Source organism: Selaginella moellendorffii, unplaced genomic scaffold (assembly GCF_000143415.4).
Source record: "Selaginella moellendorffii unplaced genomic scaffold, v1.0 SELMOscaffold_34, whole genome shotgun sequence".
Lineage (NCBI taxonomy): Eukaryota > Viridiplantae > Streptophyta > Lycopodiopsida > Selaginellales > Selaginellaceae > Selaginella > Selaginella moellendorffii.
Genome location: NW_003314295.1, coordinates 599,210 through 612,018, shown reverse-complemented (window position 1 = coordinate 612,018; position 12,809 = coordinate 599,210). Strand labels below are relative to the sequence as shown.

The following is a 12,809-nucleotide window of genomic DNA, read 5'->3' as shown; positions in this document are numbered from 1 at the left end:
TTCAACACAATGGTCTTTGACTACCATATATGCTCTCTAAAGGAACATTATAATGCACTTATAGATGTCTTAGCAAGGGCTGGACAATTGCGAAATGCTGAGGAGTTTATGGCTGCAATGCCTTCTATATCAAATCTGGTTTCATCACAATCATTGTTATCAATGCATGCCTGTAGTTACAAAGAGATCTTATCTAAAATGGATTTGCAAAAATGTAAATTTTCATCTTTTTATACTTTACTTATTAACTCTTTAAGAAAAACTTAGTTTTTTCAAAAAATATGATTTCCATCTAAACTTTCTTAGTAATTGTAAATATCATCAAAATAAAAAAGATATAGATTGTACTACATTACATAATAAAAGCCATTCAAACTTAAAAAAAATACTCTAAAAATATTTTATCATGGTTTAAAGTATTTTGTTTTCAAAATATTTGAAAGAGTATTTCATATGTGATGAAGTCAAATAGCAAAACTTTTGGAAATTAAAGTAGTCACTTTTAATCATATTTATCATTTGAATCATATCATATCATATCATATAATCAATACTAGAACATGTAATGAATATTTTTTTTATAAAAATAATATTTATTTATTTATATATATTTATTATGAATATTTTTAAGAATTTATGTTTCAAAATTAAAATAGTTTATTTTTAAAAATTATAATATAATAAAGTTCTTAGAGTCTGAAAAATATTCCTTCTTAGTATGATTTACTGAAAATTTAAAATATTTATATTTGTTTGCTCATAAAAAAATGAAAATCTAAAATATCTACATATGTTACTTTTGATATAACTCATGAGAACCTAAAATTTAATTATAAATAAAAAGAACAAACCTTGACTTTACACTTAATGCATATAAAAATAGAAAAAAATCATAGATTACTTTTAATTGCATTATGAATTTATGAGCATTCATAAGCATCCGCACACAAGTAGTAATATAATATATAGACACAGAAAACATGCTCATATAGAAATTATTCATATTGTTTTGCTTATATAGAAATTTATGAATTTTTATCTAATATAAATTATATGATTAAAAAATAATTTAAAAAGTAAATATTTAGACTTTCTATTTACTGAAGTTTATTACCAAAAGTATAATAAATTAAATGTATAGTATTAAAATTTATGTTAATATATTACTGCTAGACTTATCTTATGTTAGCCTTTAAATATACAATTACATCAATTAAATTAATATATTAAAATATTTGAGTGCATTTGTATTAAGAACTTAAAGCAGTAGGAAGAACACGCTTATTTTTTGTTTCTTCAAGCAGCTCATAAGATCAATTTGCCAGGACTCTCATGTTGAATGATAGAGCTTTTGAAGAGCAGAATAATTTAGCTGCACAGATCAAGCTCCACACCCAGTCAAGAGATATTATCCAAGGTAGATTCGCCCACAAATCAATCCTGAAGAGTGCGCACCGTTCCAACTTGTTCCTGCTCAACCAAGTCATCCAAATGTATGGGAGTTGCGGGGCAGTAGATGATGCTCGCAAAGTTTTTGACAGCATAGACACTCCTAATCTCTTTTCATGGAACATCATGCTCAATGCATACACCCGCAATGGTCTTCTCGATCAAGCCAAGCAATTCTTCGACATAAACCCTCACAAAGATCTTGTAGCATGGACAACGCTAATGCAAGCATATGCCACAAAGGGGTACGTACAGGAGGCAAGAACACTCTTTGACAACATGCCTAGGAGAGACACTGCGTCGTGGAACACACTTATTCAGCTCTATATTGCAAACAACATGGTGGAAGAGGCTGGTCATGTGTTCAGATCAATGCCTCAAAGGGACGTGGTTTCTTGGACCGCAATGCTTTCAGCATTTGCCGGGATAGGGCATTTGGATCAAGCAAAAGAAGTATTTAGCCGTATGCCTCAAAGAAACATGGTCAGCTGGAACGCTATGCTGCAAGGATTCGTAGAAAATGGAAAGATTGAAGAGGCAAGAGAATTGTTCTCTAGAATGAGCGAGCGCGGTGTTCTCTCTTGGAACATCTTGATCCAAGCAAATGCCAGCGTTGGAGATCTGGAGCAGGCAAAGTCGATGTTCGATACGATGCCAATGCGCGATGCAGTGTCGTGGACGGCGATGGTGAGCGCGTACTGTCAGGCAGGGGATGTGGATAGCGCAAAGGCCCTCTTTGATGCTATGCCGGAGGAAAGCATCATAGCCTGGAACGCAATGATCCATGGCTACGTGAAAGCGGGCGACTTTCGAGAGATGAGGCTCATGTTTGATCGCATGCCGCAGTGGAGCGTGATCTCCTGGAACGCTCTCATCGCGGCATACGGCCAGAACGGGGAATTCGTGGAGGCGAACAGCCTCTTCGATCAGATGCCCGCGTGGGACATCGTTTCTTGGAACTCTGTTCTTCAGGCAAACGCGATAAGTGGGAGGCTGCTCCACGCTCACCAGATCTTCCATCAAATGCCCTCGCGGGACATCGTCTCTTGGATCATCCTCCTCTCCGCGAATTCCCAGCACGGCGATCTGGATCGCGCGAGAGAGCTCTTCCTTGCCATCCCGGAGCACGGGATCGTTCCATGCACGGCGATGATCCAGGCCTACGCAGATCACGGCCGCCTCAGCGACGCCGCCGCGATCTTCGATTCCATGCCTTTACACAACGCGGTGGCGGTCAATGCAATGATCCCAGCGCTCGCGCGAGAGGGCCACCTCGATCAGGCCAGGCAGCTCTACGATTCCGTCCCGGAGGTTGACGTGATCTCCTCCACAGTGATGCTAGAGGCGATCATCGATAGCGGCGATCTGGACGCCGCGAGAGAGATGTTTGATTGCATGGAGAAGCGCGATATCGTGTCCTGGAACACGATGCTCGCGGCCTACTCCCAGAGAGGGCAATTGGATAAGGTGGTGGATCTCTTTCAGCGGCTCAAGGAGACCAATGTGGTGTCTTGGAACACGCTCATGTACTCGTACGCTCAATCCGGGCGCATGGACGAGGCCACGCAGATCTTCCACTCGATCGTCGCCAGGGATGCGTCGTCCTGGACGACGATGATCGTCGGCCACCTCCACGCCGGGAATCCATCCCTTGCCAAGGCCATCTTTGACGAGATGCCAATGCGAGACCTTGTTTCGTGCAATGCCACCATTGCCAGCCTCTCCCAGAGCTCCCAGCTTGAGGAGGCGCGGTTCCTCTTCGAGTCCATTCCCGAAAAGAATCTCGTGGCGTGGAACTCTATGATCACGGCGTATGCCCAAAACGGGCATCTCTTAGAAGCGCAACGCATGTTTTTTCTTACGCCCGCGAAAGATGCCATTACGTGGAATGCCATGCTTGCAGGATTTTCAAACAATGGTCTTACGTCTCTAGCAAAGAAAATGTTCGATGCTTTGCCCGAAAGGAATGGCGTGTCATGGAACGCTATGCTTGCTGCATATGCCCAAACTGGGCATCACAGTGTGGAGGCCATTTACCTCTTTCATTCGATGCAAGTGGAAGGACATACCGCAAGCGAGGTAGCTTTCACGACCCTTCTCTCGATCTGGAGCCAGTCAGGTCAGGTCGAGACTGGACGACTGTTCTTTTCAAGAATGATTTGCGACTTTAGCATCTCTCCAGGCAGGGAGCACTATTGTACCACAATTGATGCGCTGGGGAGAGCTGGGCATCTTGGGCAGGCAGAGGAGCTCCTGAAATCTATGCCTGTTCTTCCTGAGAGCATTGATTTTGGGTCATTCTTGAGCTCGTGTAAACTTCACAGGGATTTTGGTCGTGGAGCACAAGTTGCGAAATCTATAGATCCTTCAAAGTCAGCTCCATACATCCTTTTGTCCGATATTTGCCGCTGTTAGCTATATAATTACATTGGTTGTTTCAATCTTTATTGTTTATATTAAATTATATTTTCTCATTATTGGACTTGTTCTTGATGTTGGACTTGTGTCTATCACTGACTAATTTTCTTTTTGTCATGTATGCAACTATATACAACTGAAAACGCAAGAACCAAAACAAAAAAAAATCCACTCTTTAAGTATCTTTGAACACTTGGGGAGGGAGCTCTTTTTCTCACTCGCAGAGCCTGCCATCTCTCACGTTGTTGTCAATGCAGCTGCTCCACTTTGATCGATCCGGGGCTACTCGCGCTGCTGCTCGACTCGGAAAACGATCCAAGCCCGGATCGCTGCAGCACTCCCGTGGGCGACACCACCTGGAGCTGCCGAAGATCTCTCGCAGACCCTCCAAGGAAGGTCAAGCCCGACGACTTCACCTCGCTCGCATTGAAAGCCTCCGCCAGCGGACCTCCCACGGAAGCTCGCGCCGCCGAGAACCATCCCAGCTCCACCACTCCGCCACCCGGCTTGATCAAACCGCCGCCACTGCTACCACCTCCGGCCACGCCACCACCATTGGTGGCCGAGTCCGTCAGCTCCTCGACGCTACTCCCCATGCAAAGCTTTACCATGCTATCGTTCCCACCGCCATCTTCATGCGATCCTCCAGAGGCCGTGCTTGGAATCGAGATGGAGAGATGCGTCCCGCCGCCGCCGAGCTTGAGCTTGTGGAGCTGCTGCTGGCAAGGCTTTCGATCGTCGGAGTCCGACCACGACGTCATGGTGGAAGCGTCCCTGGAGCGCGGCCATTCGTTGAAGAGCGGACGCAGCGCGTGGGAGGTGTCCGGTTTGATCTTCTCGGCCCCGGATGGATCGCTCGCGTAGTAATTCAGCTGCTGGTTGTGCTGGTGCTGCGGAGGCGACGCGAGTAGGCTGCTCAGGCAGTGCTGCGACTCGTCGCTCGCGTTGTGGAAGAGCTTCGAGTATGAAAAGTATGGCGAGTCCGGGTTGCTGCTGGCGCTGTTGCTGGTGCTACTCGCGTTTGACTTTGGAAGCTGGAAGAATGGTGGTGGCGCTGCTGCTGAGGTTGGATTGACTCCTCCTCGTGCTGCTGCTCCTGGAAAATTGGATTGGTTTGCTGAGATCCCGGATCCGGGCGCTGCTAGAGCTGCTGCTGAGCCTCCAGGAACCTCCGAAAGAAGCAGCTGCTCGGGACGCAAATCAAACGACGTTGCTTTACTTATACCATTCAAAAACCTGAAAAAAAAAGGCCAAGCAAACGGAAGAAAGATGATCGAAAGGATGCGGAAGAGCTGCACTGAAATCCACATATTCTAAGGAAAAAAAATAAGAGAAAGCAGCAAAGAAAAATAAAAGGAAGCCATCCATGACAGATGCATGATTTCATGAACGCAATGGTGGAAACCACACAAACTCACACGCAAATCTCACTCCTTGGCACACTCTCGCTTCCCACTTTCACACACACTTACACTCACGAGAAAGAAACGAGACAAACAAAGCGGGATTGACATGGCGACAAAGGTTTCCAGGCACAGACACCAACGGGGGCGGGCGAGAGAAAAGGACTAAAAAAACGTTCAAGCGGAAGAAGGCAAGGGAAAGAATGAAAAACAAGCTCGCCATTTAAGATGAGCAAGACAAGCAGCGCGGGGGGGATTTATAAAAGAAGAAAACAAGCACTAGAGCCAAAACGCCAAGCAGCGCAGCATAAACTCCAATGCGCCACTGTCGTAAGCAAACAAGTGTTTTTAAAAGGCAGCAAGGCGATCAGGAGGATCGAATCCTTCGCCACTGTTCATCGCAATTGACTCTCACAAAAGCTCCCCACGCAAAAATTACTATCACACTTCGGTCAATCAATACTTTGGTGGCGTGCATGGGTGGCATTCATGAACGATACAAATTTCCAAGCTCTCATCTCACTCACCTCAAGCTCCAGATTCTCACGCAAACAAAATGCGAACCGACGCCACGAGCAGGCAAAAATCTAGAGCAAACGACACAAGCAAAACAGAGAAAATGCAGGAAAAGCAAAAGACATATCGCCAGCGAGCTAGCTTTCTAGTTCTAGCTATGGAGGAAGAAAAAGAACGCACCAAGGAAGAAGAAGAAAAAACGAAAGGAAAGAACAAGCATTTAAGTTATGGTGGTTTCGAAGTACCTGTCTTTCATGGAGAGGGGTCCAGCTCCAGCGCTGAAGTAGCTCGATTGCAACGGGACGGAGCTCTGCTGGTGTGGATGATTCGAGTGGGACGAAACTCCGGGAGATCCTCCTCCAGCTCCGCAAGAGCTTGGAACAATGCAAGTGGTGTTAGAGCCACCGCCACCGCCACCACCACCACCACCACTACCTCGCATCATCATCATCAAAGCTTGGTGCTGCTGCTGCGAGTGTTGATGCTGCTGCTGCTGCTGCTGCTGCTGCTGGTGATGGATCGCCAAGTTCACGCTACCATCCGCGAGAGACGATGACCGATGGTGGTGGAACATAGACGAGGACGCATTCGAGATCTCAAACGCGGTGGAGAGCTCGCCCGGATGGTGCTCGCCGCCATGGCTGGACGCGATGATACCACTCGTGCTGCTAGTGCTTGTGCTAGTGCTGGTGGTGGACGAGACTCTTCCCATTCCTCCCCCGCCGGTGGTGGCGGCCGCCGCCGCCGCAGCTACCGCAGCCGCCGTAGCAGCGGAAGATTTCTTCTTGTGCCTGCCACGATTGATGTGCCGCTCGCAGTACTTTTGATCCGGGACGATGGGCCGTGCACACCGCCATTTCTTGCCGTCGGTACGCCGGCACCGTCCTGGCTCCGCGTCGAGGTGATTCGTGTGTACCCCATGCCCACTGCCAGCGTTGGCCGACGATGGGATCGTACAGGGCCACGATCCTCCCCCACCTGATCGATCGAATCAGAGAAAGCGAAAGAAGAGCAAACGATCAACCAAGAGGAAGAAGAAAGAGATGGATATGGAGGGAGATCTTTGTTACCTAGAATGGAGGAGAAGGAGGTGGAGCGGATTGGAGCGATGAGCTCGGGCGGCACGGGCGCGCGCGCCAGGATGTACTTGAAAACCAGCGCCTGGTGCTCCAGCTCCGCCCACTGGAGGGACGTGAAGGGATAGCGCGACGCCATGAAGGCTTCGTGGAGGCCCAGCAGGCTGCTCGCGCTCCCCATCGCCAGCTGCTGCTGGAATCCTGTCACGAAGCAAAACCATCGATCAATCCTCCTAGAAAACACTTCTATCCACGCTCTCGCTCACTCGCGACGCTCACCCATGGATTGCTTCATCGCTGGCTGCTGCTGGAAGAGCATCGGTGATCTCGCGAGATTCATCGCTCCTCCTCCTCCTCCTCCCATCCCCGGCATTGCCATAGCTCCTCCCATAGTTCCGTAAGACGATGCGCTAACTGCGGACGATCCAGCACCGGCCATGGTCGGAGGAGGCATGAGGATCATCCCAGAGTGCTGCGAGGACGAGGAGGAATTGGCGAACGAATTCGGTGGAGAGGAGATGGATCCGCTCGTGTGTAGTAAGTGATCCTCTGTGGCGGCGGTGGCGGCGGTGGAGGAATCGGTGGGCGAGCCGCAGGAGCGCTGCCGCTGGTGCTGGTGCTGGTGCTGGTGCTGTAGCTGCCCGTGGTGGCCGGGCGACGATCCGCCCGACCTGCTCGACTGCTTGGCGGAATCGCTGCTCGTCCGCGCGGTCTTGTTGCTCGTGGTGGGCGTAGCGGGCAGGATGTCCCCCAGCCGTCTACATTTGCTACTGCTGCTGGATTTCTCGCTGCTGCTCGTCGTCGTGTTGGTGCTACTGCCCATCAAATCCATGCTGTCTATCGCGCGAGCGAGCTCCCAAGCTAGCTAGCTACTCTCTTCTCTTCGATCTTACACGATCCTTGTTCCTAGCCACCCAGAGATCGTTCCAGCGGCGAGCATGATCGATCGAGCGATCGAGCGGCGGCTGCTAGGCCAGATTCGCCGCGCGACGGCGCGCTGGAGAGGGCGGCGATCGAAGTGAGTGAGAAAAACACTGTGGAGTCAGGCCAGACCGATGTGTCAGTGGTACCACAAAGAAGAGGAAGAAGGAAGGAAAAGAAGCTGGGCTCTTCCAGGCGCCATATCTAAAGCTCTTTCCATTCTTTCCATTCTATCTATCATCTCTTCTTTGCAGATCGATCGCCGCGCGCGCTCGCGCGAGAGAGAGAGAGAGGGAGAGATTTCTCCCCTCCTTCACTGCGATTATAAGTAGCTTTGGCTGACGCTCCAGAGAGAGGCACTGGCTCTCCCCGAGCAAATAAACTTTAAAGGCGCGCTCCTTCTCTTCTTCCTCACTCAACAAAGAGTGGTGGAAGAAGAAGTGATGGAGTGGAAAAGTGCCCTAATTCTCTCGCCCATGGTATGGAATCTGGGGGGAAAATGCTGCCTCCCTCGCGGGGCACACCCTGGTCGCTGTGTGTCCCCCAACAAAAGATAAAAAGAAGTGGAGAGATCAAATCTATCTCTCGCGCTCCGATTTTGTGGGAGGAGGAGATGGAGCGATCGATTCCATCGTCCCCTTCATAGACGACCCAGCTCGATGGATCACGACGAACAGGAGAGCATGGGTATTCTTTGTTTTTTTTTTGTTTTGGTTTGTTTTAATCGCTCTCCTTGAGGATTGATTGATTGATTGATTATCCTCCAAGGGCTTCTAGCTGGAATGCGTGCTTGCTTGCTTGCTTGCTTGCTGGAGGATGTGAACTCTAGCAAATCCCGATTGGACGTGGATGTGGTGTCACGCATCACCACTCTCCACAGCAAATGCCCACACGGGGCAATTGCCGGAGTGGCGCTTCCCATGCTCCATGCACACCCGGCACTGGAATGAATGCCTTAACCGAGAAATTCTACTGCCTCTATTTTCTCATCTTCCTTGCTCCTTCGCCGCGTTTGGCGCTTGCGGAGGATGCATTCAAGGCACGGACAGAAAGTCTTAAAAAACCAAAATCAATCTGACAGAGAAAAAAATATCCCCAAATAAAAAATTCCAGAAAAGAAAAAGTTGAGAAAAAAAAAACTCGCGAATCTTGTTCAAATTGGAATGGTGGAGTTTGATTTAAAATCCTCGTTCGCGGGGTTGCGTTTGGGGGGTTTTTATTGAGGCGGTGGTGGTGGTGGCATTCACGTCAGAGAGAACGATGTGTAAAAAAGTATATGCCATACATTGAATGTGAATGGATTCCACCCATCATGGGGGCCATGGCTTTTGGCATAACCTCCGTTAGTTCTCGACCGAGGCAGGATCTAAGCACCCGGAGATTCTGTCATGATGCTCTGTTTAGTTAACGACACACCAACCACGGTTTGTTTGCTTGTGGGGGAGAAGAGAAAACGCCGCGGGCGGTGGTATGCGTAGGTCTACGTATTTTCTCCCGATAAGTTTATTTCTTTCAACTGGTAACTTATGTGGTCAATGGGCCTAAACGTAAGATCTATTTCTAGCCCTGTGGAGGGCACGGACAATAGCAAGGACTGCGTGATACATGCAATGCGAAGCCATTGCATTGCTGTATCCATTGTATACTCCACTGCTTTACGATGATGGGAAGGTAATCATCATAACCCTTGGGACCAGCGCATTTTTACGTACCCGTGGCCTTTGTTTTTACCCTCTGGTATTTAATGAAAAAAGAAAAAAAGGCGTACGGTCAGATGTTTTGGGCATGCGAGGATGGATGCTCTCCAATCGGGTTCTGCCACGTCGCGGGAAGGGCCTGCGTGGCATGTGTAACTTGCCACGCCATGCTCGCCCATTGAGGATGCCGCCGTCATAAAAGTGCTACGAAAGCAACATCTGGCCGGCGGGCGAGGATACCGACAACCGCCGTTTGCTGCCGGCCGACGCCCGACCACCGGAGACGGGATATTCCAGCTGGCGATTCGCCAATCTAGCTAAAAGAATTCTAGGTTTTGACCAAATGCTTCGCGCCAGACAGGGTTCGAACCTGTGACTTTCTGCTCCGGAAACAGACGCTCTATCCACTGAGCTACAGGCGCTTTCTTGTGTCGTATTTACAGTGATGTTCGCTACCACCGGTTTCGTTGTCTACGTGCCTTCCATGCACCAAAGCGCCAATGCTACTAAAAAATGTGTCTTGGGTGCATGGAGATCAACACGAGATTGATGTCTTGCTTGTGCCTTCTCCTCGTCGCGTTCGTGATCTTGTGTGATCACTGCCATGGTGGAAGTGGAAGATCGAGCGAGGATCACTTGCTCCAGCGGATCTCGTCTTCCAAGGAGGGGAGCAGCCCTTTGATCCTTGAAGAGCCAACGCAGCTCGTCAAGACCCAGTGGGGAGAGATTCGAGTGCTCTTGAGCTCGCCTTTGCTCCGGAAGCACAACGTAGGCCTGGGATTTATCACATTGCGGCCGCGAGCTTTGCTCCTCCCACACTACCTGGACGCTTCTTTCGTTTTTCTCGTCCAACAAGGTAACGGAAGCTCTTTCTGGAAAGATTGATTTCATTCTCTCGAATCTAGGAAGCGCGAGAATTGGATGGGTTGATCAACAAGGCGAGCTGTTGAGGCAGGATCTTAGCACCGGTGATGTGTACGCGGTTGCGGCAGGATCATTGTTCTATCTCTTGAGTACGCACGAAGATGAGGAGCTCGAAATCTATGGCCTCTACGACACGTCAGAAGCCATCGACATCGAAAGCATCAAGCCGTTTTTCATCGCTGGAAAGTCCAACTTGTTCTCTGGATTCGGCACAAGGCTAGTCTCAGCGGCTTTCAAGGTGACGAAAGAAGTTTCTTCGATTCATATTTAAGCTTTAGAATCAGGTGTCCGAGGAGGGAGTTGCCGAGTTTTTGAGCCAGCAGCCGAGTAAAGCCATCATCCCCACAAGTGTGGATGCATTCGCGCAACTAACGTCACATTTGCCTGAGGCCTGGAGCTGGAAGAACGTCGCCAGCTTTCTCCTCAACAAGAAAATGCACGGGAGAGCTCCTCGGCCCCTCAGCCTCACGAGCAGCAAGCGCTCTTTTGCGAATCAAAATGGCTGCTTCGCATCGACGGGGGGCAAGAAACTGCCCGTTCTCAGGAAATCTCGTCTCGGAGTATCATTCGTGAACCTCAAAAACGTAAGCGTCCAATCTAGAGCTTTGGAAAGATCTGATTTTTCTTCGTTCTCTTCACCGTCCAGGGAGCACTTTTGGCACCGCACTGGAATCCCCAGGCCATGGTCGTCGGCGTCGTAACGAATGGCACTGGAAGAATCCAGATCGCGCACCCGAATGGCACCAATGCTCTAAACAGGAGGCTGGAGGAGGGAACCATCTTCGTGGTGCCTCGATACTTTCCAAACTGCGAGCTTTCTTCCAGAGATGCCCCTCTCAAGTTCCTCGGATTCACAGTCTCGGACGAGTATCACGGGCACGGCCAGCTACCGCAGTTTCTTATAGGTAAGTGTTTGTCAATCAAGAATTTTTAGCTTATTTGGAGCGAACTTTACCAGGTAGGAGCTCGGTTCTTGACAAGCTTGACATGGAGACTCTAGCGCTGTCGTTCAACATGCCCGAGGAACTCGTAGCGAGCGTTCTCGGCGCCCAGCAAGACGAGAATATATTTTCCTTGCTTGAAAGCGAGAGCGATATGTAAGTAGCATTGTCATATATAATACAGAAGGGGAAAGGAACATTACCATGGTATGGATACATCCCAAGTTTTCTTGGGTCTTCATAATCTGGAAGTCGGGGGTAATACAGGAGGCTGCCTGCAGTCCTGGAGGAACTTCATCAGGTTCAAGCCAGAATCTTTTGCTGCCTCGCTTCGGCAATTTGTTCTCTTGGTGATGTGTACACGGGGTGGTGGCGGTGCTGGCTCCGACTGCGAAGCCAAGCCATGAAACTAGAATAACAAAAAACATCTTGAGACTGAAATTTTTACGGGAAAAGCTTGAAAAACTTACTTGACTGAGACCATGCACAAGCAGTCGGTGGTGCGGTGCCGGCATCTCCAGTACGAGCTCGTCGTCTCTCCCGCTCACAAATTCGAGCAATTGGTTCTTCACAAAGAAGAAAAAATAAATAATTTCCATCCGTCTTACAGGAACGAAGAAAAAATATATCTCGTACCTCAAGAATAGGAAGCAGTGGCGAATCGGAGAGCCGCTTTAGTGCATCGCGAGCATTGTGATCCACTGCTCGCCATGCGCAAAGAGCCGCAGCTTCTTTACGTTTCCCGGTCTTCTCAAGTTTTCTCAACACATCGGCCTGAGAGACCAATCGAGTTTTTACACGAGCAAAACAATGAATCGCAGAAGGTTACCTGGTAATCCATGTCTACGTTATCACGAAAGGGTTCCCACGCGGCGGCCATGGCTGCTCCTCCACCTTCCGTCAATTTCTCCAGCGGTGTTTGATAGTTCCTCTCTCCTGCATTTATGGTTTCGAAAAACACAGCTCTTTGCGGTGCAACTCAAGTACCCCAAGGAGGAGGTGCGAAGAGTCCGCCAATCTCGATCGAGTCCAGAGGCGGAGCGAGCTCGCGAAGTAGCCGATCATTCACCCATCTTTTAAGGCGACGATTGCTCATCTAAAGAACAAAAAAGAAATTGAGAAAAATCCCCTGTGATGAATTACGAACCTTTCCATCCGCGCAAGCCTCGCGCACTCGCTCTTCCGCCTCGGCATACACACCCTCGCCCTCTAGAGCCCCAAAATTTGCTATCAAATTTCCAAATCTCCTCAAGAGAGAAACATCACCTCTGGGGAGACGCCAGGTGCTGCGATCGAGAAATGCGCTCCTCCTAACAGATGCCATCGCGCCCTAGGCAGGGGCGAGTCTCCTTCAGAAGAACCCTAAAATCTCTAGAACCCTAATCCACCTCTTAAAAAAGTATACAGCCCATGCAAAAGTTTCTATCAACTTTCTTGATCTGCGTAGATTGGCCACCTCTTATT

The 12,809-nt window shown here is 49.0% G+C and overlaps 4 protein-coding genes and 1 non-coding gene across 7 annotated transcripts; 1 reads left to right on the top strand and 4 right to left on the bottom strand.

Annotated features, from left to right (window-relative positions):
• Positions 1 to 4,021: 4,021 nt before the first annotated feature.
• LOC112348975 lies at positions 4,022 to 6,186 on the bottom strand. Its single transcript, XM_024682472.1, has 2 exons — positions 6,032 to 6,186; positions 4,022 to 5,103 (listed from the first exon to the last, which is right to left on the bottom strand). The coding sequence occupies exons 1-2, from the start codon at positions 6,040 to 6,042 to the stop codon at positions 4,116 to 4,118; spliced, it is 999 nt and encodes a 332-aa protein (XP_024538240.1). The 5' UTR covers positions 6,043 to 6,186; the 3' UTR covers positions 4,022 to 4,115.
• Positions 6,187 to 6,314: 128 nt separating this feature from the next.
• On the bottom strand, positions 6,315 to 8,398 carry LOC9655732 (growth-regulating factor 6). Its single transcript, XM_024682256.1, has 4 exons — positions 7,142 to 8,398; positions 6,857 to 7,063; positions 6,444 to 6,764; positions 6,315 to 6,319 (listed from the first exon to the last, which is right to left on the bottom strand). The coding sequence occupies exons 1-4, from the start codon at positions 7,692 to 7,694 to the stop codon at positions 6,315 to 6,317; spliced, it is 1,086 nt and encodes a 361-aa protein (XP_024538024.1). The 5' UTR covers positions 7,695 to 8,398.
• A 1,431-nt stretch (positions 8,399 to 9,829) lies between these two features.
• Positions 9,830 to 9,902, bottom strand: TRNAR-CCG. The gene has a single exon. It is a non-coding gene; the product is annotated as a tRNA-Arg (tRNA).
• A 75-nt stretch (positions 9,903 to 9,977) lies between these two features.
• LOC9639172 (vicilin-like seed storage protein At2g28490) lies at positions 9,978 to 11,526 on the top strand. The gene is made up of 5 exons (XM_024682467.1): positions 9,978 to 10,336; positions 10,386 to 10,642; positions 10,689 to 10,988; positions 11,051 to 11,309; positions 11,363 to 11,526. Exons 1-5 carry the CDS (start codon positions 9,994 to 9,996, stop codon positions 11,503 to 11,505), a joined length of 1,302 nt encoding a protein of 433 aa, XP_024538235.1. The 5' UTR covers positions 9,978 to 9,993; the 3' UTR covers positions 11,506 to 11,526.
• Positions 10,986 to 12,719, bottom strand: LOC9639171. Of its 3 annotated transcripts, XR_002993235.1 has the most exons (9): positions 12,612 to 12,719; positions 12,493 to 12,554; positions 12,333 to 12,441; positions 12,175 to 12,281; positions 11,982 to 12,119; positions 11,816 to 11,911; positions 11,549 to 11,754; positions 11,360 to 11,481; positions 10,986 to 11,290 (listed from the first exon to the last, which is right to left on the bottom strand). XR_002993235.1 is itself a non-coding variant. In XM_024682476.1 (8 exons), the coding sequence occupies exons 1-7, from the start codon at positions 12,667 to 12,669 to the stop codon at positions 11,584 to 11,586; spliced, it is 741 nt and encodes a 246-aa protein (XP_024538244.1). In that variant the 5' UTR covers positions 12,670 to 12,719; the 3' UTR covers positions 11,315 to 11,481; positions 11,549 to 11,583. The 3 variants fall into 3 exon arrangements, 1 of the variants encoding a protein (XP_024538244.1); XR_002993234.1 differs by having other exon boundaries at positions 11,360 to 11,754; XM_024682476.1 differs by lacking the exon at positions 10,986 to 11,290 and having other exon boundaries at positions 11,315 to 11,481.
• Positions 12,720 to 12,809: the final 90 nt, after the last annotated feature.